Source organism: Erythrolamprus reginae, chromosome 8, assembly GCF_031021105.1.
Source record: "Erythrolamprus reginae isolate rEryReg1 chromosome 8, rEryReg1.hap1, whole genome shotgun sequence".
Taxonomy (NCBI): domain Eukaryota; kingdom Metazoa; phylum Chordata; class Lepidosauria; order Squamata; family Dipsadidae; genus Erythrolamprus; species Erythrolamprus reginae.
In genome coordinates, this window is record NC_091957.1 from 12,818,130 (window position 1) to 12,842,645 (window position 24,516).

Consider the following 24,516-nt stretch of genomic DNA (forward strand, 5'->3'; position numbering starts at 1 on the left):
GAAACAGCTTTGAAGTTTCAGCGTGTTCCTGTGTGTAAGGACATTTTCTGTTACCTGTGTTTGCTTTGAATTCTATAAACTGCCTTTGATTTTTACCAGTGTGTCTGGATTCTCTTTTTGGGTTGGTGTTTGCTGGAGGGACCCAGACAGAACAATATATAGGCTGTTCCTGGTATATTTATGTGGTAATGCCACCCAGTCATGCTAGCTGAATTTGTCAGCATTACAGATAGTTTTCCACTTCTGATTGGTTGCTTAGCAACAACCCAGTTTCAAAGTTACTACCAGGTATTTTCCCTACCAAGGCCAGGAATGTATTTCCAGCAGCACTTAAAATTATTTTGAGTTTATAGCCATGTATTTTGCAGTTCCGGTGACAGATTGAAAGGTTTGTGATTGTATCAGTACATGGAACTAAATACACTTGCACTCCTACATGAATGTACTCTGCAGAATTTGCAAGAGGTGGACAGATTTGTAAGAAAATAATGACCACACAACAGATTTTTTAAAATTGTAATGTGATTCAAATCAATACAATTTGGTTTCACAAATTAGGGTATTGAACAAACTATGGTAATAAAAAGAAAGGTTTGGGCTGATAATACAGTATACATCCACCCACAGGTTGAATGGGCAAAATTCACACCTGTGCCTTATTGGATTGTAATTAGGTGTGTGATAAGTATTTGAGTAGATTCTTGGCACTAGAGAAACACTTGTGCACTTCATCCAGGGCCAGGGGTGAACTGCTACTGGTTCAGACCAGTTTATGCATACTGGTAGTGGTGGGTGCCAGTGGTTCGCCGAACTGGTAGCGATGGCTGGCTGGCCACGTCCCAAACTGGACCCCAATTGCCATCGCGTGCCTTGCTCCACCCAGTGTCTGCTCTGCAGTTTGTCTGCGTGAAGCGTTGCACCCCTGATCTGCCTGCCAGATAAGCCTGTAAGGTTGCTGCTTACCTAACTGCCCCTGGCCCCCTCCCCATCCCAGCCTGCCTTCCCTACTCCATTCCCCACAGTCCCAATATGCTTCCCTGCCTCCGATATGGCTTTCCCAATGTCTGTGGCCAGCTTGCAAAGGCAGGCAAGCACGTTGGGAGGGGCAGGGAGGGAGGTAGATGCCTACTCCCTTCCCTGCAGCCCTGCATGCTTGGTGGCATTCCAGGTGATCCCCCAACCCCCTTGACTTCTGAGGTTGGCGTCCGACCCTTCGTGCTGAGAGGGGCAGCGGCAGCAGTACTGGAAAGGCAAGCAAATGTCCCCCGGCGGCTGAATATGTGCCTGCCCCATTTCTGCAAAGCAGAGTCCCCCTCCCACAGGGCAATCCAAAGAGGGGAGAGGAATGCTGCAGAAAAGGCTACTTTCCACCTCGGCTGGCATGCCTCCCCTGCCAGCGCCGTGGGGCTCCACCTAGCCACCTGCCTGTTCTCTTTGCATATCAGTTTGGCTGGCCGCCAGTGCCATTCTAGGAACTCCTTCCTCTTGCTATTTCTTCTCCGGCAGGAAGCCATGCTACTCTTCTCGGACTGCCAGACTCCACAAGCCTCCTTCCCGGAGTGGTGTTGGCAATCAGAGAGCAGCCACGTGGTCAAGTGGGAAGCCAGTGGGCTGGCACAGGAGGCAGGCGGGTCTTTTCTACAGCATCTGCCTACCCTCTTTGCATTGCCCTGCAGGGTTCTGCCTTTGTAGATATGGGGTGGGTGGTTTGTACAGTGGATTGGTTGGGGGGAGAGGATGTGCAGCCCTCTGGGGTGAAAAGAGCAGGGCAAGAGAATGCACAATAGGCTGCACTGCCTTTCTCAACTGCACTTCTTTGCCACCCAGCAAAGCAGCACGAAAATTCCAGCCCAGTGTCAACAAGACAATCAGACATACCTGCCTGTCTGGCCTTCTTCGTCAGGTGCTGGCTCCAGTAGCTCCGCCCTACCCAGCTCCACCCATCATTTCCTGGGAGTCAGGAGCAGGCAGGAGCATGTGCGTGCCCAGCCAGTGCTTGGCTGACCTTCCTGGCAAGGCTCAGAGATTGCCCAGCACTCCCACCCGCTGACTCAGCATCCATTGCTCAAGGAGCAACCCACTGGCCAGGCTTCGTGAGAGGTGCCGTACCATTGCCAGCTCGGCCATCTTCCCAGAGCACTTTCTTCCTTCTCCTGCTGCCAAAAGGGAAATAAACGAAGAAAGAAAAAAGAGTCAGAGACAAGGGAAGAGAAAGGAAGGAAGGAAAGGAGGAAAGAAAAAAAGGAAAAGAAAAACTTGATATTGAGCCCAAACCTTTGGTTGCTAAGCAAGAGTTTTAAGTACGTTTCACCACATTTTGCAAGTTGACCACACCTACCCAGTCACCTGAGCAAGCCATGCCCAGAGAAGTTTTAGATTTGACTGAGCTGCAGAATTTGCTGGCTACATTCGTAGCCAAATCAGCCCATTTTTGTTTTTCTCCAATATGGATTTTTAGGTGGTTTGGAATTATCATTTGTTCTGAAGGATTTAGCACACACTACATTTAAAAACTTTCTTTTATAATTTTTACTGAAACATATTTTAATTGAAACTTTTTCCACACTCCATGAACTTTTAGGGGGTTTCCCCCATGTGAACTCTTTGATGATTTCCGAGTTTTCTGCTTGTTGTGAAGGATTCTTTGCACTCCAGGCATTTATAGGATTTTTCTGTGTGAATTCTTTGATGTCTATAAAGCTGTCCCTTCTGACTGAAGCTCTTTGCACACTCTAGGCATTTATATGGTTTTTCTCCAGTGTGTATCCTTTGATGTCGAAGGAGGTGCCCACCTTCAGTAAAGCTCTTTCCGCACTCAAGGCATTTATATGGTTTTTCTCCAGTGTGGACCCTTTGATGGTTATGGAGTTGTCCACCCACAGTAAAGCTCTTTCCACTCCAGACATTTATACAGTTTTTCTCCAGTGTGGATTTTTTGATGTGTATAAAAATATCCACTCAGAGTGAAGCTCTTTCCACACTCCGGGCATTTATATGGCTTTTCTCCTGAATGGAATTGTTGATGTGTATAAAGGTTTACCACCGCATTGAAGCTCTTTCCACATTCAAGGCATTTGTATGGTTTCTCTCCAGAATGGATCTTTTGATGTCTATAAAGATTTCCCAAATGACTGAAACTTTTTCCACATTCCAGACACTTATGAGGTTTTTCTCCTGTGTGGATTCTGAAGTGGCTTTGAAGATAGTATTTTCTCCTGAAAGGTTTTTCACATTCTGGACACTGATATTCCTTCCCTCCCTCTTGGACCCTTTGGGGAGTCTGAGGTGTTCCAAAAGATCCTCCGCCCTCCAGGACTGTCTCGGGGTCTCTGCCCACTTCTTTTTGCTTGAATCGGGCCCCAGGCAACCTCTTTTCCTGGAATCCCCCTGAACCCATCCCTCCTAAAGCCCCGGAGTCTCCCAGCCTTTCCCCGCCGTCTCCCGGGAAAGCCGCGCCTCCTCCTCCAGGGCGGCGCTTCTTCCCTCCGCCGGGCTCCTCCGTCTTCCTGAAGGGGAGAAAGAGAAGCTGAGTCCCCTTCCCCTCAGGAAAGACTCAGGCCGAAGCTTCGGGCTCTCACGGGCCCTCCCAGCAGGCCCGAAGCGGATACAGCCTCCACCTCACAGCGTCCGACCGCCAGACCAGGCCTCGGGCTCCCTTCTCCGAGAGAAGCCCCCTCGGCCTGCGCCTTACCCACCCCCAAGCCCATTCGCAACTGAATCAATTAATCGCTTCAGTCGCTTAATTTGATCCCGGAAGCGGAGGCGAGGCCTCGTTGCGCGCCCTTTCCTAGAAGCCCCTCCTTTTCCTCTTTAGGGACAGCTCTAAGGTGCCAATCGCCGCCGTCCCCCGAACGACCAAGTGGCGTCCTTCCGCAGTCAAGCCACATGGCGCCTGCGCAGTGGCGAGGGTTGTCCTTGTCCCGAGCGAAGGGGAGGCGAGAGGTATTCAGTCATGAGGAGGTTAAGGAGTTCTTCTGGGGCTGCGACTTTCCCCTTCCCTCCATCAGGGGTCCCTTTCTAGGCAAGGCGAGGGGGGGGGGGGGGGAAACCAGACAGCCGGAGCTGAGGGTCTCTTCTGGGATTGGGTCTCTGCCCCTTCCTCCCCATCCGGGGTGTGTGTGTGTGTCTCCATGAGGTCTCCTTTGAGGCAGAAGTGCTTGTCATTATAATCCTACTTTTCCCAAATTATCCCTTTGATCTCTTTTTCCCCCCTGGCAGAATGTTCTTTTCAATTTCTCCATATTTTTGCCATGTTTTTTCTTAACAAGTGAGCACGTTTTATTTTCTAAGCAATCCACTTGGTATGGCCATATATATTCTCCAAACGAAGTCACAAGCAAAATACCAACAGAAGTACAGTACAGTATTTGTAATGAAAACACATTTGGTAGTCACCAGCAGGGTATTTATTTATTTTCGCATTGCTCTGTGGTACTTCCACCACCCTGGAACTTTCCCCTACCCTGTTCTAAGCCTTCAACAGGACTGGAATGGAGGGGAGTGTCCAATGGTTTTGAGGCTTGGAAATATTCGTAAATAAATGACTCTTAACTGTTTGTTGCACTTATCACAACTCACAACTCACTTTTCAGTGCAGAGATTGGTTTCACACAACATGTTTCACCGTATTGCTCCTATTTTTCTTGATTCTTAATTGCACATTGAACCTGTCTGAGCTTGGTTTCCTTTCCCATAGACATTTCTTTTTTTCTTTAATTAATAGAGTTTATTAATTTTCAGTCTCTTTTGCAAAAACAGCAATGCAATAAATACAAAAAGTGATTGTGCATTGTTAGATCATTGCATCTTTTTTTTTTGGAGTTACCTCACATTTTATATACGTATTTGGACATATTGTACTGATATATTATTACAATAGCTAAAATAATTATACTGTTCTATACTATACATATTTACATCCATATAGACATTTCATGACCCAACTAGGTAACATCATCAGTGCTAGAGGGGAGGGAGAATAAATAGGTTCGCCACCTCAAAAGATTTGAACTGCGGGGGTCCTTGGGCTCTCTGAGCTGGGAGGTTTTCCTTGCAGACATTTAATGACCCAACTAGGTAACATCATCAGTGCAAGAAGGCAGCGGGGCTTACTAAATTAGTCTAATAAGGTGAGCCGCTTGCATATAAAAATCAACCTCAGTCCCTTTCGGCACTGATGATATTACCCAGTTGGGTCAGGAAACGTCTGCAAGGAAAGGAAAGACCCCTCCGAAAAGCAAAAGCGAACTAAAGGGCGCCAGAGTGGCCTGGGTGGGTGAATGCAGATTGGGAAAAGAAAGGAGGGAGAGACGAAGCCCCAGGAGGGGAGGAGAAGGAAGGAAGAAATGACGGAGAAGGGGAAGAGAAATGGAGGGGAAGAGGGAAGAAAGGATAGAGGCGAGGGGGGAGGGGGCGGGTCCGCCAGGCTGGCCGGGAGACTAGGCCCGGCCGATGGCCGCCCGATCCCGCCCCAGTTCGCCGCCGGCCCTGCCTCCCTCCCCGCGGGCGGCGCCTGTCCTCACGTCGGCGGCGGATCCCGCGAGGCGCCATCGCGGCCCGGCAGGTGAGCGGGAGGCCCGGGCGAGAGACCCCGGTCGCCATGTCAACGGGCCCGCCATACGGGCCGGGTCTCCACGGCGTCGCTTTGGGTGCGGGGGAAGCCTCGTCGGCGGCTCAGGGAGAAGGGCGGCTGGGATCCGGTTTCGGGGCCGAGCCAGCGTCGCGCCTCCCGACCTCGTTGTGCTGCAGGGAGGGACGGGCAGCAACTGAGGTGGCCCGGGGTGGTAGTGTGTGTGTGTCTCTGAAATTTTCGACGGGGAGCAGGAAGCTGAGGGGGCCCATTGCGGAGCTGAGTTCCGTTAGCAGGTGTGGGGGGGACGGAGGGTGTCTCTCGCGCGGCCATCCCGGTTCTGGCTCACCTGCACTACAAGGTGATTTTAACTGAAAAAATAAAATAAATAAAGGAATAAAAGGGCAAGGAAGATAGGTTGCCACCTTTGCATGCATGCTGAACTTTTAAACTCTGGTCAGCCAGTCATATTCTTATAGTAGTCAAACCTGGGCTGAAGCTTTTAACTTCCAGGCCACAGGTTCTACTCCCTTTTCTCAGTTTAGCCAGAGAAAATTAAAATGTTTTTCTGTCTTTTCCTGTCAAATCCTGGTAAGGGTTTGTTATTTATTATTATTATGGCTAGTTGATGAGAGCATAATAAGCTCAAAATAGATCTATACTAGTCTCCCTTCCTTTTCATTATCAGCAACAATATGTTACATATATATATATATATATTGTGCGTGTGTATGGATGCACGCATGTATGTGTGTGTGTATGTAACATAATTTTGCTGATAATGAAAAGGAAGGGAGACTAGATCTATTTCAAGCTATTTTGCTCTCATCAAATTCCAGTAAGGGTATGCCTAGCTGATGAGGGCAAAATAGTTTGAAATAGATCTGTACTAGTCTCCCTTTTCATTATCAGCTAAAATATGTTATACATCGAATATTGTTTGTCGGCTATAAAAAGTTAACTGGCCGATAGGCAAAAAGAAAGCAGTATGTTCCCTCCCATATTTGAGTATATCAGGGTGATTTGACAGAAAGAAAAACAAAACCAAGCACACACATACATACATGCACACACACATACATACATAAAAATGTAATCACAATGCACCCATTTCCAGCCTTATATGTTTTGCAAGCATGTCTTTGTGCTGGGGGGCAGGGGTGGAGGCCGAGTTGGTTTTTGCCACCAGCCAGGCAACCATTTTGTGAGTGTCCACAACATGGCAACCAGGTTGTGAAGAGGCCCACAACTTTTGCAGAGGGGCCTGGTGATCCAAAAGACTCAGCCAGGCAGCGTTAATCCGTTTTATTTCCCATTAGAAATAACTTTGGTCTTGGCGCCAAAGAGTGAGAATTCCCTATTAGCATTTGCTGAAGGTTGAACCTGGGTGCCAACCTAGGAAAGGACACATCACCGTGCCAGGGTCGAATGCAGGGAGGCTGTTATGGGTTGAACAGGGATGACACCTCTGATGCACCTGAAACACAATTCTCAGAGTTTCCTGAGGTGTTAGATGTTGTACTCCGCTAACTTCTGGGCTGCTACTAGTGACTTTATGTTATGTGTACACAACCAGTGGGATCACAAACTCATTTAAAACAAACCCTGGCTTAGCAAACAAGTCCCCCAAGTGTTCTAATTGCAAGTGTCTGAGTAGCGTTCTAAATTGTGTCTTGAAAAGAAATACTTTTCCAGTAACCATTTAGCTTCACTGGATAAATCCTGGTTTAGGTATTACATGTTCCCCTTGGCACAGTTTTATCCATCTCCTGTCTATTCAATTTAAGAATTAAGATTCAGAGAAAGTTCCTTAGGTGCTAGACTAATTTGTAATCTCATTGCCACCATATATCTGTTTGTACTAGTTTTTATAGAGTTTGAAGTCTGTTCAATTCCGAGGCATTTCACTGTTTGGGATTTTCTTTGAGTTAGTCTATTTGCCCATAAAATAAACTGGATAAATGCTGAGGTAGTTTTTGATCAGTTCAGCAGGTTGTAAGTTGCTTCCTAGGACTAAAATCAAAGATTTTGTTTCCACTTTTTATTTATATGTGGCTGTGGTTGTGAAAGATTAATAAGGTATAATAATTACTATGCTACTTGAGGTTACACAATTTCTTGATAAACAAGTATTGATTGGCAACTGTAATAATTTAAAAAAGCACGGACTATAGATTTCACATATATAATAGGAAAAACTTTGTGAAATTCTTTATGGTGCTACTTAATTACTGTTATTTACATGTTTGTTTTTATTTTAATGTAATGCTTCCTCCAAAATAAACTCAGAGAAGCAGAAGAAAATTAAAATGATCTAATAGACAAAAGAAACTACCATAAATGATTATTTTAATTTAGTTTTGTTACTTCAGATAATATAATGCAAAGTTAATGTTAAGAGAAAATCTGATTTCTTAAAGCAAATACTCTTATCCTGCAAATACTCAGGAAAAATTTGTGTTTCTGTAGCTGCTTTATCTACATTTATTTTTTATATTTTTACTAGAATGGAGGAGCGGCTTGCCTGACCCACAATACATTTCCAGCCTTTACGTTACCTGAGAGGATGTTTCTTGTGAATACTTCTCCTTTGGTGGCCCTTCCGAGAAAATGGGAGCCCTTTACTCAGTCAAGGAATTGCAGGTATCCGGTTTGTTTCTCAGAATCTGAAGAAGACCTGGCTAGAACAACTGTCAATGCCAAAGTCCAAATGATCATAAACAATCTGCAAAGTGAAGAAGTCGCCCTAGGAGCCAGCAGCAAATATGGGTGCATAGTACAGAAGAAACAGAAGGCAGCAAAGGACAGAGGACACAAATTTAGGAGGAATGATCAACTGCTACAGGAACGTATTAACTATACCCTTCATAGCTGTCCAACAGACTCTGATGGAATGGACATGGAAGAGAGGGCAGAATTTGGACCTCTCGCCTTGAATTCCGACACTGATGATTCTGTTGATAGAGATATAGAGGAAGCCATTCAAGAATACCTGCGAAACAAGGGCCAGAACATTCCCCCGCTACCAAATAACACCAAGAATTTGCCTAGTAAGGGTGAAGATCATCCAGTCCAACAGAAATTTCCTTCACCGGATGCCGCTTGTCATTTATTTCCCACTGGTTGTGGTCCCGTCAGCTTGGCCCAACCCTATGTCGTCCCTGGTCACGCTGAAGATAATGCTGTCCAGTGGGCTTCCTCCCCTCGTAGTGTGAGTAGCGATGACTCTTTCGAACAGAGCATAAAAGCCGAGATTGAACAATTCTTAAAGAAAAAGAAACAGCAAGCAAGAAGGAAGATCCCGAGGACTAAGCCATTTCACCAGAAAGAAGGCCTTTTAGCCCTCAGTCAGAAAGGCAGCATAAACACAGGGAATCAAAGTTCTTTAAAGCAAGGAGGCAAGGCGTACTTCTCAAAACAGCTCCCTGAAGTCCAAAGCCTTGGCACAGCTACGTGCCTGAAATCAAAAAGCAGCAAAGAGTTCGCAGCATGCAAAACAGAAAGGCAAACAGGCTTTTCAACTCCGACAGTTCACGATTCCTCCTTTCTGGAAGAAAGCAAAAATAGTAGGAAAAGGCCGATACTTTCCAATGCCCCAAAAGAGGAAAGAGTTGAATGTACAGATTTATCCGATTCAAGCAGCGATGACGGGATCGAAGAAGCTATTCAGCATTATCAGCTTGAAAAGATGAAGAAAGCTGCAGAGTCCAGAGCAGGCTGTCTTTCTTTGCAGAAGGAGGGGTTCAATACCAGCAAGGCGGAGAATTCCCCTCAAAGCCTGAGAAGTGCCTTGCCAGAAACCTCCCAGAAAGCTCAGTGCTGCAAGAGGAAGGATGCCAGTGTGAAGTCAGCGGCAACGAACAGGCCCAGCCTGCCTTCTAATCATATGGGGAAAAGCAGAAGGTATTCTCCTCCAGAAAATAATTTTGCCAAATGTGCGGTCACACTTCAGGCTTCGTGTCGCGTAGACACAGCTGCCGAATTAATGTGTGCTGAAGCCATACTTGACATTTCCAAAACTATTTTGCCTCTCCCAACGACAACAAGTGATCACAAACTCTTCTCGACTAGTCCTTCCTTTTCCCCGCAGAATGTGCTGCCGTATGAAAGCGACAGCAATATTGTGGACAGTGATGATAGCATTGAGCAGGAGATAAGAGCTTTCTTGGCTGTCAAAGCAAGGACCGAGCATTTGATAGCAAAATCTACTTTCCAAGTGCCTCTGTCATTGGGGCAGTCCAGTGAGTGGGCGCAGAGTTCCAAGAGGACATTCCCCAAATGCCTAAAACTGCCCCTGAATCACAAAAAGACGTTTAAGAGGAAACATGAAACGGTCCCCCAGAATAAAGATGCACAATTAATCTCAGAGGTGGACTATTTCAATAAGAATCTTCCAAAACCCTCTGTGTCCCAACTGAAAAATGAAAGAACTGGAAAGATATATCCAAAAGGCACTCAAACCTCTGTTCATTCTACCAGTGTCTCGTGCCCTTTGTCTCACACACCTCGTGATTCAGGAAGTCTGGTAGAAAGTATAACTCTAGGTTTGCAGAAACACGGGGCAGATGATAAAAGCAGCTCGTTTGATAGCGATGAGGATTTGGATACAGCTATCAAAGATCTCCTAAGCTCCAAACGGAAGCTGAAGAAAAAATCCAAAGACCAAAGAGTTCACTGCAAAAGGAAACACCCATTTGGTGATGCTGAAATGGATATTTTTTATAAGAATGAGAGAGACAGCCAATCCCAAACTCCCATCTTATTAAAAAAGTGTCTTGTACGTACCAGGAGAGACATTAGAGAGGAGAATGTAAAGAAAGGGCCTCTGAGAAAACAGAAAAGAACCATAGAGTTTGAACCTGAATGTAAAAAGGAATACCAAACCAAACCAGTTTCTGGAGCGGAAATCCAACAGGCCACAAAGACCCGTCCATGTGTGTGGACGATGACATCCTTGACGGATGAGAGCAGTTCCATAGACAGTGATGACAGCATCGAAGAAGAAATCCAGAAGTTCTTGGCTGAAAAGGCGAAAGCCTCTACCAGGATAGGGGGATTACCAGATGCCACTGAAGTTGCTGGGACTTTGAGAACAAATGAGCCCCAGGCTGCTCTGTTGAAAGCAGACTGGCAACTACTCAGGCAAGGAAGCCCTGCCTCAAAGAAAGAGGGTCAAAAGATGGGCAAGTTGGACCCACCAGGCTCTGAGGTGAGATGCTCAGGAGAGAGTGAAGGAAACACGTCTCACTCCAGTGAACAAGCCGGGCCATTCACGGAGGCCAGGGGCAGCCAGGCTTCAGTGGAAAACCCACCAGCTGCAGACACAAAGGAGATAGAGCTGCCTCTAAGAAGAGCTGCAGTCCAAAGAAAGGACATTTGGGAGGGCAGGATTGATCAAAGGACCCTCTCCTCCGGGAAGGGCAGAGCAGAGGAGCTTTGTAAATGGCAACATTATTTTAAGGCCGTGCCCACTTTGAAAAGGAAGCGTTCGCATAAATTCAGAATGTCCAGCAAATTTCTACTAGGTGTCAAAGGTGGTGGAAATAAGAGGAAATATGAGCTTTTAGGCAAAACACAACAGAACATCAACCTTTCTTTGCTCAACAAGCATGGAGGGACCTTGGCAGAAAATTTGTCTGGGGAGGGGTCTCTGCCCAAAGAGATTGTGGGATCCAGAAGTGATGCAGGGGTAGGAGAAGCAGACCAGGGTCCCAGGTCCCAGGCAGGAAGTTTGCATTCCTGCATGCAGGAAAGGGGTGGAAGCACCCAGGAGACCACCATAACCACTGCACTGGTGAACGTGGTCAAACATAATCATGTGGAAAGCCACAAAGGAGATGCCAGCCAAAACTTCCCTTTGCAAGGGCCTGGCATAGACGAGACCACAATGAGCCCAGGGGTAACATGTATTGAAGTCTCTGTTAGGAGAGGGAAAGCCCTGGAGTACAGCCCCAGTTGGGCAAAGTGTGAGGTTCCTGAAGGTCCTTTTGATTTATCCCTGAAAGGAAAGGTGGTCAGCCAAGAAAGGGCAACAGAAGGGCAAGCCCAGAATCTTCCAGGAGATTCTGCAGAGTTGGGCCAATGGGGGAATACACACCCACTGTCTCCCGAAAACAATTCCAGTTCTTAACTGCTTTGTTTTATGGGATTGGCATTTTAAAAGGCAACTAAATCAAGAACTGCATTCTAACTTAACGCTTCTCACCCAAAACCTAGTACCTGTGTTGGAAGAGATAATATATGAAGGGTGATCCAGGTCCCTGTTGCATTAAGAGCTCAGATCTTCCCTTTGTAGTGAATGAAAATAAATACCTCTTGTCACAGAGATTCGTCTGTGTTAGAGAACACAATCAACCAAAGTGATCATATTTTAGAGAACCTGAAACTGACAGGAGAGGCAGCGATCACAGAGTCACTATCCATGAAGAAATACATCTCAAATTACACCTATCCAGCTTTTATTTTCTCCTTAGAAAGGGGTGATTAAAAAAAACACCATAGTAACTCTGGATGGAGATCTTTAGATGACAATTTATACAGCATGTTTAACTGTTGTTACTGTGGATTTTCATAGCAGAGGAATACAGTCAATTTCTTCAGATCATTTTCTTGTAAGCTGTCCATGTTGGCTTTCCCCCACCTCCCCCACGCAGCTTTACTGGTCCCAGTTTTGGAGAGCCAGGATTATTATGGGAGCTGGTTCAATGAAAGACCCATCAGGTTGGATGCAGGAGGAATGCTAGAATTGAAGTCCTCTGGTACCCTCTTAAAGCAGTTATCAGCAGTTAGAGAAAATGTTACAAACGAGGCAGAACAGTTAAAACGAATGGGTCTTTTGTAAAAACAGGCTTTTAAAAAAACATATGTTTTTATAATTGAAAGCCGAACAGATTTTTTTAAAAACCACTTTTCTGTTCTGGAAACTTCCTTCAATTCAAAATAACCAGCAACCTTGGTAATGCTAAAGGGAGGGGGTCCTAAGACTGGAAGCACTCTTTGTTTCAGATTTTTAAAAAGCAAAGCAAAACCTTTAGGTTATTTCTTTGCTTGATCACTGAAGAGTAACGAGCTAAAAGAGCAGCCTTAATTCCAAACTGAAATTTAACCTTATCTTTTTTCTAGTAGCAGTTTTTTCTGTCTCATTCTGCTTTTTAAAAGATTGAAGTCCTGTGTTCTGTCTAGTTTATCTGTTTCTTTTTTGGGCAAACCCTACTAAACATTCCTTTCACTGTCATTCTTGGGGGTGGGTTGTTTGTTGGAGCCTTCTGTGTTCACTCCCCTGTTGAATTTCAAAACTTTGTAGCTTGTAATTTCAATGCTCCTTAATTGAAGATGCACTTTTTAAATTAAGAAACTTTGTTTTGTATATAAGAAATGGTGTACATTCGTACATTTATAAGATTTAATAAACTGAGTTCAGATCATGGGACTTGTTCCAAATCTCTGTTTTCAATGTTTTTTTTGTTATATATTTTGAAAACTGACCCCCCCCCCCCCCAGCTTATTTTTCAATTGTCTTATGTTCCAAAGAGGATTCAGGAATTCTATTTTTGTCAAGCAGTGGCTGGGTGACTGCTGAATTTGAATTCTGCATTGTCCTTTCGACTAGAGTTCTATGGACATTTTTGTTCTGCTTGCTCTGGTAACCTTGGCAAATTAGCACTCCCTGCAACCTTCAGAGAGTGTTCTTTGCTTTAAGGAATCTGGACAAGGCTCAAAAACCCCCACAACCTTCCGTAAGCATGGATTTCGCATCAGATCTCACCTGGAAGGACATGGGTGAAATTCTTTTTGGTCCAAACAGAGAGGAAAACAGTACTTTTTATGGGAATTGAGATGGATTTTGTAAGAGTGTATCTTGACATTAAATCAGCACTGTTAAAAGAGTTTATTCTTACACCAAGCCCCAATTTTGTTAGCTGTCATTTTTAATCAATCTACATTATCTGGATTCAGGGTTGGTAAAGCCACAACAACCGAGTCACAAAAATGTGGAGAGAGGACATTTGAATGTGCAGCATTTTCGCTGGCATTGCCGGTAACAGCCTTTTCTCAAGTGCTGTAGTTTGAGTTTAAGTTTTATTAAATTTATAGGCGGTCCAACTCCTGATGGACTCTGGGCGGTGTATAATAATAAAAACAATATGCAACAATTAAGATCCCAATTAAAAAACAATCATTGCTACTAGGCCGGAGCGCTATAGATTAGATTAGATTTATTGGATTTATATGCCGCCCCTCTCCGCAAATGGCCCAAGGCCTGATAGCAAAACCATGTTTTTAAGGCTTTCCGGAAGGCCAGGAGGGTAGGGACGGTGCAGATCTCGGGGGGTAGTTGATTCCAGAGCGACAGGGCTGCCACAGAGAAGGCTCTCCCCCGTGGTCCCACCAGTTGGCATTGTTTGGCTGACGGGACCCGGAGAAGGCCAACTCTGTGGGCTCTGATCTGCCTCTAGGAAGTGTGAGGCAGAAGACGGTTCCGTAAACTGGTCCCAAGCCATGTAGGGCCTTATAAGTGATAACACCTTAAATTGCGAGTAATGATCGTTTGTGGAATACGCCAGTGACTAACTATTGGAACTTCTTGCCACTTGCCACCCGCTCCGAGTCTACGGAGAGGGGCGGCATACAAATCTAATCTATTATTATTATTATTATTAATTATTATTAATTATTATTATTATTATTATTATTATTCACATTGAATGCTGACACGTCTCTTAATTTTAGTGGTTAAAGGGTCACACTTACAATATATGCATGGTTATTTCTACTCATTTTTCACTTTGAAACCCAAGCTTAGGAAAGTTAGCTGAGACTGCTTCAGGTTTGACATCAGACAGATAAATGGGTATTAAAGCCATTGTGCAAATTATAATACTGTGATTAGGAGCTCTTGTTCAGCTGTGTGAAGTTTCCCTCCTTTTCAAATATGCCTTTTCATAGAACATCAAGACAAAAGGCTGAGAGATCCAGATCTTATAGTCTAAGCCCTGCTTTAGTCTTGACCATCCTATTCTACCAGCCCGATCAACTGGTTGTGCAATCCCTTCTTGAAAACCTCCAGCGATGGAACAACTCCGACTCCTTGGAGAGGGGCGACATATAAATACAATACAATACAATAAATAAATCTACAACTTCAGGAGGCAATCTGTCACCCCTAGAAAAACTATTCCAGGGGCTGCCACAATGAAAAGGGTGGTGGTGGTCACTCTAAATTCCAAAGCACCAGGAGACAAGCCAAGAAACGATGGATGGGAACTAATCAAGGAGAAGCAACCTGGAATTAAGGAGAAAGTTCATAACAGGACAATTAACCAGTAAAAGAGCTTGCCTTCAGACATTGTGGGTGCTGCTTCACTGGAGGTTTTTAAGAGACTGGACAGCCATTTGTCTCAAATCATATAGGGTCACCTGCTTGAGCGAAAGGTTCGTCTAGAAGACCCCCAAGGTCCCTTCCAGATCTATTCCAATTTTCTCACGCGCTAACCTGGCCCCAGAAAATCACATATCTGAGTCCTGAGGTTGCAACAAGGTGTTCCTAAGTGTGGTATCCCTACACTCCCTCTATTTCAGAGTCATCAAAAGCTTCCCCGATCACTCTTCCTTAAAACTACTGCATTTTTTCCTGCAGGGGTTTAACAAATTTCAGGCAGGGGGCATGTGTGCACTTAACAACTTCTAGCATACTCAATTGGTTTCTTATCCGAAACACTGCATTTCCCTAGTAAATTATTAGATCCAGATTTTCCCCTCCCCCCCCAATCTTTCTTTACATTGTAGACCCTGGAACATCATTCAAAAGCGAGACAGTTCCCTGCCCATCAAAAGCAGCTGCCACAAAATTAGGAATCTGCCTTGAACAGAGTTAGAGCTCTGGTTGATTCATCTCAATGATTGGCAGAGCCCCCAGGAAATTTTCAGAGCGTCCTTGGTGGTCTCCAAGCTTTGTAATTTTCCTGAAGACATTTCATTACCAAACTTGGTAACATCCTCAGTGCTAGCCTGACAATGAAATGTCTGCGAGAAAGCCACCACGTTCTGAGAACACCACGGTTCAGTTATGAGCTATGAAGATTCTCTTATCAGCTGTGGTTTCTGTGAGACAGATGCGGCATCTTCGACTGGCAAAGTAAGTCTGCACGAATCCCAGCGACCAGTTCGGTCCCACAGAGTGGGTCTTCTCCGGCTCCCGTCAACTAAACAATGCTGCTTGGCGGGACCCAGGGGAAGAGCCTTCTCTGTGGCGGCACCGTCCCTCTGTAACCAACTCCCCCCAGAGATTAGAATTGCCCCCATCCTCCTTGCCTTTCTTAAGCTACTTAAAACCCACCTCTGCCGTCAGGCATGGGGGAACTGAGATACTCTTTCCCCCTAGGCCTTTACAATTTTATGCATGGTATGTCTGTATGTATGTTTGGTTTTTATATTAATGGGTTTTTAATCGTTTTTACTATTGGATTATTTTGTATACTGTTTTATTATTGTTGTTAGCCGCCCCGAGTCTTCGGAGAGGGGCGGCATACAAATCCAATAAATCAAATCAATCAAATCATATCAAAGTCTTGCCCTAATTTTGAAACTACAAACAGAGATCTGGCCATTCTCAACGTTTTTATGGCAGGTAAGGTTGCTCTTAACATGTTCATCACATTAAGAAAGAAGCTAAGACTTTTTGCAAGATGCAAGCCAGGATCCCTTAGGAGCATTTTGGAGTCTCTCTAGTGCAAGTCACTTGGGGGGGGGGGGGGATTCCAAGGAAGGGGGTTGGCATTACAAATATCCACAGAATCCTTTTTGTGGTCTTGTTGGAATGGTAAAAAGCTAAAGGACAGCAGGAAGCCTTCTGGAGCCCCTCATTCTGAAACGGAAGGTCCTTTAAGTCGGTAACTGGGATGGAAGTTGAGGGTGTCCAGGAAAGTGATAAAGTTGTCGGGGCCAGTCACGTAGCTTTTTTCCATGGTGGTGTTGATGCCGTAGTTCCTGTACATGCCAAATGTTATGAGACGGTTAGAGAAGGCATGTGGACTGATACGGAAACCAGTCTGCAAAGAGTCAAAAAGAAGAGGGGAAACCTTTAATCATCAGAAAAGAAGCCATTCAAATCACCTGGAGCATTATAACAATCACGTCAGCTGCATGGTAGGTGACAGAATCGCCAAAAGGTCGACTGGAGCAACCACCCTGGTATTAAGACCTTGTGTTCATAGGCCGATTAATCCCCAATTTGGGAGGGTTGAGCCTCACCTGAAAGAATCCCGATGGGATAGTGCAGGAGTCTCCAACTTTGGCAACTTTATGACTTGTGGACTTCAACTACCAGAAGCTTTGCTGGCTGAGGGATTCTGGGAGTTGAAGCCCACAAGTTGTAAAGTTTCCAAGTAGTGAGTGGTTAAATCGGGTGTCAAACTCAAGGTTGAATCCGGCTCGCAGGGTGCTTAAACATGGCTTGCGGGGCTACCCTGGAAACAGCAATGGACTGACCTGTGGTGCCTCGGCCCTGTGTGGCCCTCCCAAACTATTGTTTTCGCTGGCAGGGGGCTAGCAAAACAAACTAAAAACAAAACAAAAGGAGAAAAGTTTCCCCTTTTGCATTTGAGCATGGAAGAAGAGACAGGAAAAGAGAAAGAGAAAGAGGAAAGAGAAAGAAAAAGATGGGAAGAGGGCAAGGAAGGAAAAATAAGGAAGGGGGAAGGAAGAAGAAAGGAAATTGACGAGGAAAGGGAAAAAAGAAAAGGAAAGAAGGAGATTATAAAGAGAGCGAGAGACTGAGGGAAGCACTGAAGAACTCTCAGAACTGCAAAAAAAGCAATGGCTGCCAACCTGCCTTCCACTGAGGACCTCTAGAGACTGCACAAATCAAAAAGAGGGTGGTGAAAATATTTACTGACCCATCACATCCTCGACATAAACTGTTTCAACTCCTACCTTCAAAACATCGCTAGTGCATTGCACACCAAGACAACTAGACATAAGGACAGTTTTTTCCCCAAATGCCAACACTTTGCTAAGCAAATAATTCCCTCAACGCTGTCGAACTATTCACTAAAGCTGCATTACTATTACTATTATTTTTGGGGGGTAATTGATGTATTCACTTGTTGACTAGTAAGATTTATGTGTGGTATGATTGGTTAGTATTGACTGTTTTTAAAGATAGTGGGTTTTTAGCTTTAATTTTTAATTATTGGATTTGTACTACATTGTTCATTGTTGTTGTGAGCCGTCCTGAGTCTACGGAGAAAGGCGGCATACAAATCTAATAAATTATTATTATTATTATTATTATTATTATTATTATTATTATTATTATTATTATTATTATCTCATCGTTCCTATCCCCATCTCTTCCCAGTTATGACTTCATGACTGTAACTTGTTGCTTGTATCCTTACGATTTATATGAATACTATTTTCTGATTGCTTATTTGTACCTTATGACAATCATTAAGTGTTGAACCTCACGATTCTTGACAAATGCATCTTTTCTTTTATGTAGACTGAGAGCATATGCACCAAAGACAAATTCCTTGTGTATCCAATTACACTTGGCCAACAAAATTCTATTCTGCTCTACTCTATCCGCCACCATAAGTGCCCTGACATGAGTGATTTTGACGTGACAACGCCCATCCTGGCCATGCCTCTCATCCCAAGATCAAGCACAACCCTTATGCGGCCCTTTATGGAATTGGGTTTGACACCCATGGGTTAGATAGATACAGGAGATTGAGATGCTAATCTCCCTTCAGCCACATTAGGCCCTTGGAGGCCTTTGGCTGGCCACTGCCTCTCAGCCCATGTGCCCCACTGGAGATAAAATAGAGAGAACCGACCCACTTGCAGATGTTTAGAAAAAGATGAACAAGGGATTGTAGTCTACTGAGCCTAGTCAATATTGTGTCAGTGTTAATTCAAGGACCACGAAGTTTCTTCTCATTCTCAATGCCAAAGCTATATTCTTCTACACCAAGGGTGGAGAACTATGGCCAAATAACACTAAATTAATCTCAAATTATTAGGGAATTTGAGGTGCAACAAACTGTAGGAACCTGCTTACATTCACATCCTATCACATGCCATGCTACACAAATGTATTTTAAAAAAGGATTTATTTCCTCGCTGAACCAATTCATGAGCTTCCTGATCAGGAACCAGCCCCCATAATATTAAGATCTCAATACTAACCGGCATCTCGTGTACTGTTGGTGCTTTTGCTCCGTAATCCATGTTGGTCGTCCTGAACAATGGGTTGCGCTCTTTCACTCTGAAATGACAACCACCACCTCAGCCAGTAGCATCCTTTCTTAATACTTAATTTTAACAGTATTAAAAGTATTCAAGTATCTAGATTCTAGGAGAAATTTCCTGACGGGGAGAACAGTTCAGCAGTGGAACAACTTGCCTCTAGAAGTCGTAAATGCCCCCACATTACAGGTTTTTAAGATGAAATTGGACAACTATTTGTCTGGAAACACAATTTCAAACATAATACAGTGGAACCCCGACATAAGAGCTGCTCTACTTAAGAGCAACTCGAGATAAGAGCTGGGAGGGGAGAGATATTTTTGTTCTACTTACAAGCCCAAATTCGAGATACAAGCGCCAAGGAGCTGTCTCCTGAAGCCAAACGCTAACTTCCCCGTTCGGCTTCAGGAGACAGCTGCGAAGCGGCGCGCGTGTTTTAAAAGGTTGCAGCCGGCCTGGGGGGCTCGGGGGGGTGCTTGCAGCTTTCTTTCTTGCTCTTTTTCTTTCTCTCTTTTACCTTCCCTTCCTCTATTTCTTCTTTTCTTTCTCCTTCCCACCTTCTTCCCTCCCTCCCTCCCTTCACTCATTCCTCTCTTACTCTTCCCTTTCATAAGTTTCCTTGCTTCCTTCCTCTGTTCCTGTCCCTTCCCCCTTTCTTTCTTTCTTTCTTTCTTGCTCTTTTTCTTTCTCTCTTTTACCTTCCCTTCCTCTATTTCTTCTTTTCTTTCTCCTTCCCACCTTCTTCCCTCCCTCCCTTCACTCATTCCTCTCTTACTCTCCCCTTTCATAAGTTTCCTTGCTTCCTTCCTCTGTTCCTGTCCCTTCCCCCTTTCTTTCTTTCTTGCTTTCTTTCTTGCTTTTTCTTTCTCTCTTTTACCTTCCATTCCTCTATTTCTTCTTTTCTTTCTCCTTCCCACCTTCTTCCCTCCCTCCCTTCACTCATTCCTCTCTTACTCTCCCCTTTCATAAGTTTCCTTGCTTCCTTCCTCTGTTCCTGTCCCTTCCCTCTTTCCTTCCTTCCTTCCCACCCTCCGTCCATTCATTCACCCATTCCTCTCTTGATCGCTTAAAGCCGGTCCCTGGTGCAAAAAGGGTTGGGGACCTCTGTCCTACAGGATTGGGTGGCAGAGAAGTTGAACATATGTAAATTTAAAAGTTTAAGAAAGTTTACAAGTTAAGTGAAAGAAACTTCATTATTCATTTATATGTACATGTACATTTCTTCATTAAAAACATGTCTTTCTGCATAATTTAGACTAACTTTGTGAGTTTTTTGAGGGCTGGAACCAATTAAAATTATTTACATTAATTCCTATGGGGAAAAGTCGTTCGAGATAAGAGCTGCTCGACTTAAGAGCCCAGGTCCGGAACGAATTAAACTCGTATCTCGAGGTAGCACTGTACTAACATGGTTTCCCTGTTGGAGGTTAAAGATATGTGTGAACGCAACACCATCAAGGATTGCTTTCACACATATCTTAAGCCTTCAACAGGCAAGCCATGTTAGTATTATGTTTGAAATTGTGTTCTGTAAGCCCTTTGCAAGCCAGTTCCTATGTGCCTTGCCCCTTAAATCACTCCTAAACAAAAAAGCTGCAGATTTATTGATTTTAGATAAAAGTTATATTTATTTTTTTTAAAAAACTTTTGTAATATTGTTTTTCTGGATTGTAAATGGCACAGAGCTGCATAACAGCAAGATGGGCAGAATATATATATATAAATAAATGCAATAAACAAACTTTCTCAGTCTCATTCACCCCAGGAATAAACTATGTAAACTATAGTTTGCTAACCTATACAGATTTTTTTCTACTACCCACAGTGGCTGGGTTTCCAAATCACGCTTAGCCAACCCCCAACCAACTCCATCCCCTCATTGCCAAGACTCTGCCCTTCGGCCCATCAAGTTGGCAGCTTATTTATTTATTTATTTTTATTTATTTAGTCAAAACACATACAAGATAGCAAGTATTGGTATAAACATTTTAAAAAGTAAATACAGATAAATGAGGGCAGTAGGATAGGGACAGTAGGCACAAGCTTTGTGCCCATCTGGGCCAAACTGGACCAAGACAGCCCTTTGGCCAGGAAATGCCTCTCAAACCCTTCCCTGCCCTTGCCAGCTCCATCTGCTTCTCTAAGCTGGTGCACCAAAGGTCCTTCCACTCACCTGTATCCCCGAAACCATCCTGGGTGGTTGAACCGGGCAGGTAATTCCTGGCTCACTCGGTAATAATCACTAGTTCTCTGGGCTGCATCACTATCCTGTGTGCTGCACAAGGCAGCAACGGCAGCTTCAGGATCGGGCTCTTCGGCCATAGGAATGGCTGGGCAGGCAGGGGTCGCTCAGAGCAAAGCGCCAGAGAAGAGCCAGTTGGAGGACCCACGCGCCAGCTTTGGTGTGGAAACCAAGCTCAGGTTGCTAGGAAACCAAACCAAACCAAACCCAGGTTGTTAGGAAACTGCTCCAGGCATTCTGGTACATTTAAAGCAACAGTAACTTACATGCATTAGCCTGCATTTGATTGGGAGGGGGAGGAGGATGGCAGTCCGAATCCCCTTTCCACTTAACAAAAGATGCTGAAACCTACCCACCCACCCTGTGTTGCTCAATGACCAGGGAGCAAATCCATCACAGGAGACCCAAAAGTGAATAGAATAGGGGATAGAATAGAACAGAACAAGCAATAGGGCAGGGCAGGGCAGGGCAGAAAATTGAATAGGAATAGGAATAAAATAGAAATAGAATAGGGGATAGGATAGAACAGAATAGAACAAGCGTAGGACAGGACAGGACATAGAATAGGAATAAAATAGAAATACTGTAGAATAGAAATAGAATAGAATAAGAAATCTTTATTGGCCAAATGTGATCAGACACACAAGGAATTGGTCTTTGGTGCATATGCTCTCAGTGTAGTTGAAAAAAAAGATGTATTTGTCAAGAATCATGAGATAAAACACTTAATGATTATCATAGGGTACAAATAAGCCATTGGAAAACAATCAATGTTAATATAAATTGTAAGGATACAAACAACAAGTTACAGACACACAGTCAGAAGTGGGAGGAGTGAATAGAATAGCCCTGTGAGTATTTCCCACAGCTGCCTGCAAATTGTAATTTTCCACATGACCAAAAATGATGACTGGAATAACTGCTTTAACTGTAGTACCCTATGTATTCCATCTCATTGCTTCCCCGTTGCCTGGAATTTTAGGCTTCCGCGATTAACATTTTAAAAAGCGATGATAGTAGCATTTTTAACGCATCTTTTCTTCAATATTGAATTTTTTCCCTTGAAATTGCGTGAAACCCCAAGAGCCCAAACTGCGCAGAATCCTCTCTCTATTTGTGGCGGAAAAGCCCTTTTAAGTTTGCAATCTGAAAACAAAAAGGATGCAGCAGCCCATTTCTAAATCCAGGCCGAACCCGCGACGTTGCCTAGCGACGCCTGGGCCGGATTCTTGGTCGCAAGGCGGGCGGAAACACTCCGGTTCGCCCCGCCCCGGGTTCTGGCGCGCGCGCTAAGAAGGGCGAACTGCGCCTGCGCTCCTATCCAAAGATGGCGGTTTCCAGGCTCCTCTGGCGGACAGGTGGAGGGGGAACCGCGTACGGGGGACGTGGGGGGGCATGGCTTCAGGGTTGCACTGGGACGGGGCCCCGGTCCTTGGCCCGGAGGTAGCGGGAGACGGGGCTTCGGCACCGAGCGAGGTGTGGGAATCCGCAGGCAGGGGGTATCAGGTAGTTCTCGACATACGACCACAAGGGAGACTAACATTTCTGCTGCCATGTGAGACATCGAGGGAGCTTTGACTCGTTTTGCGATTGTTCTTGTCACGGTTGTTAAGCGAATCTCTCCAGTCGTTAAGTTAGTAACAAGGCTGTTAAGCCAATCCGGCTCCTCCCCCCCCCATCGACTTGGCTTGCCGGAAGGTCGCAAAAGGGGATTCACGGGGCTGCAACCGTCATAGGTACATGCCAGTTGCCAAGCTTTTTGATCATGTGACTGGAGAGGCTGCAATGGCCGTAAGCGTGGGGGTGGGAAAAAACAGTCACGAGTCACCACTTTTCAGTGAGGTTGTGACTTTGGGGTGGCGCAGTGATTAGAGTGCAGCACTTCAGCTAACTGCTAGCTGTAGTTGAGCAGTTCAAATCTCACCACGGCTCAAGGTTGACTCAGGCTTTCATCCTTCCGAGGTGGGTCAAATGAGGACCCAGATTGTTGGGGGTAAAAGAGGCTGATTCTGTAAACCGCTGAGAGGGCTGTAAAGCACCATGAAGCGGAATATAACGCTAAATGCTATTGCTATTTGAAGGGCCCCTAAATGAGCTGTTGTAAGTCAAAGGCTGCCTCTGTTTGCCCAACCGGCCTATCTCCCTACCCACCCCCCAGCACACTTTAAGATGCTGTACTCCCCGCTCCCAGAATGCCCCAGCCGACATGAATCAAGGGGAAAGAGACAGGGATGGGGGCTGCTACGGTATGGTGGGCTTCAAGAATTGCTCTGGTTGTGGGGAGGTTTTTTTTTCAGAAACTGACATCCATCCCGTCCCCCCAATCCTGTGATTGATGTAAGACATGTTGGATTACAGTGCCATCTCCTTGCTTGGAGCTCACCCCCTTCACCCCTTGCCTTCTCTCGCTCTCTTCCCCACACCAGCCCTTCTTCAGCCCAGCAGGTGTGGGACTTTCGTAGGATCCACATCCGGCCTCCTGAGGCATCATGGGACCCTCTCTGTCGCAAAAGCCAGCCAGCCAGAGGATGGTAAGTCTCCTTAGGTCCTTGGGGTGTGTGTGTGTGCTCAAAGCTTTGAGGAAAGCAGCAGGGCATCCTGGAGCAAGGAAGCCAGAAGGTTGGCCATTGTGGAAACTGAAGCTTGATTCTAGCGGGATGCTTTTCCTTGGAGTTTTTCTTGGTTTTTCTCTTGCAGATGTACTTGTATACATCCAGACTAGACTGTGTTGTTTTCTCTGTGTCATATAATATATGGGGATATATGCATAATTTTTAATTTATTTATTTTGTTGTGATTATGTAGTGTATATTGGAAGTGGTGACCCTTTGAAAGCTGTATGCAACGAAATTTCATTTTAATATACGCCGATGAGTGTACATTAAAAGTGACAAAAATCTATTCTATTCTACTCTACTCTTTTACATTCTCTATTCCATTCTCCCTTTTCTTCTCTCTTCTCTTTATTCTTTTCTCTATACTATTACCTCTTCTCTTCTATATTCTATATTTTCTTTTCTATTTGTTTATCTCTCTATATCTATCTATCTATTTGGATTTATCTGCCGCCCAACCCCAATAGGACTCTGGGTGGCTTACAGTCATTCTACTCTACCCCATTCTATTTATGGTAATTGCAATTCTGATCAATTCTATTTTAATTTCTATTCTAGATATTGAGGAGAAGCTTCGGTGGGAGCCATTGAAGCATGCAGACTTCTTCAATCTTCAGGAGCTGTTTTCTGTGAAGGAGCTCTTCGATGCTCGAGTCCACCTTGGCCACAAGAAGAGTAGCCGCCACAGGTCAGTTCTTCCCCAGGGCTTGCAAGCCACATCAAAGCAAACTCCCTGGCTAGGCTCACACAAAGCCTCAGCCCAGATCACCAAAATTTAGTTGCCATATTTTGGTTAGATCCAAAGAAATGAACCCCGATGGGCTAACAGACAGAGTGCA

The 24,516-nt window shown here is 44.8% G+C and overlaps 3 protein-coding genes and 1 pseudogene across 7 annotated transcripts in view; 2 read left to right on the top strand and 2 right to left on the bottom strand.

Annotated features, from left to right (window-relative positions):
• Nucleotides 1–2,577: 2,577 nt before the first annotated feature.
• LOC139171407 (zinc finger protein 660-like) lies at nt 2,578–3,707 on the bottom strand (annotated as a pseudogene).
• Nucleotides 3,708–3,912: 205 nt separating this feature from the next.
• PPP1R26 (protein phosphatase 1 regulatory subunit 26) lies at nt 3,913–13,009 on the top strand. Of its 4 annotated transcripts, none has more exons than XM_070758869.1 (2): nt 3,913–3,942; nt 8,076–13,009. In XM_070758869.1, the coding sequence occupies exon 2, from the start codon at nt 8,136–8,138 to the stop codon at nt 11,697–11,699; it is 3,564 nt and encodes a 1,187-aa protein (XP_070614970.1). In that variant the 5' UTR covers nt 3,913–3,942; nt 8,076–8,135; the 3' UTR covers nt 11,700–13,009. The 4 variants fall into 4 exon arrangements, with proteins under 4 accessions (XP_070614970.1, XP_070614969.1, XP_070614967.1 ...); XM_070758868.1 differs by lacking the exon at nt 3,913–3,942 and adding an exon at nt 5,183–5,271; XM_070758866.1 differs by lacking the exon at nt 3,913–3,942 and adding an exon at nt 5,415–5,563.
• Nucleotides 13,010–16,019: 3,010 nt separating this feature from the next.
• PIERCE1 (piercer of microtubule wall 1) lies at nt 16,020–22,146 on the bottom strand. 2 transcript variants are annotated; one of them, XM_070758897.1, is made up of 4 exons: nt 22,000–22,146; nt 20,994–21,245; nt 18,761–18,839; nt 16,020–16,617 (listed from the first exon to the last, which is right to left on the bottom strand). In XM_070758897.1, the coding sequence occupies exons 2-4, from the start codon at nt 21,140–21,142 to the stop codon at nt 16,429–16,431; spliced, it is 417 nt and encodes a 138-aa protein (XP_070614998.1). In that variant the 5' UTR covers nt 21,143–21,245; nt 22,000–22,146; the 3' UTR covers nt 16,020–16,428. The 2 variants fall into 2 exon arrangements, with proteins under 2 accessions (XP_070614998.1, XP_070614997.1); XM_070758896.1 differs by lacking the exon at nt 22,000–22,146 and having other exon boundaries at nt 20,994–21,251.
• Nucleotides 22,147–22,314: 168 nt separating this feature from the next.
• Nucleotides 22,315–24,516, top strand: part of MRPS2 (mitochondrial ribosomal protein S2) — a 3,291-nt gene continuing 1,089 nt past the window's right edge. The window contains exons 1-3 of the mRNA XM_070759629.1: nt 22,315–22,420; nt 23,489–23,593; nt 24,236–24,365. Coding sequence (XP_070615730.1) covers nt 22,390–22,420; nt 23,489–23,593; nt 24,236–24,365 — 266 coding nt within the window. The 5' untranslated portion in view covers nt 22,315–22,389. The remainder of the gene's footprint in view (nt 22,421–23,488; nt 23,594–24,235; nt 24,366–24,516) is intronic.

Bases quoted from the DNA above. Each gene is read 5' to 3' on its own strand.
- PPP1R26 (XM_070758869.1), top strand. From the start codon at position 8,136: ATGTTTCTTGTGAATACTTCTCCTTTGGTGGCCCTTCCGAGAAAATGG.
- PIERCE1 (XM_070758897.1), bottom strand. From the start codon at position 21,142: ATGGCCGAAGAGCCCGATCCTGAAGCTGCCGTTGCTGCCTTGTGCAGC. The intron at 18,840-20,993 runs GTGAGTGGAAGG...TTGTCATTTCAG, and splicing joins GGATGGTTTCGGGGATACAG to AGTGAAAGAGCGCAACCCAT. The intron at 16,618-18,760 runs GTTAGTATTGAG...GACTCTTTGCAG, and splicing joins CAACAGTACACGAGATGCCG to ACTGGTTTCCGTATCAGTCC.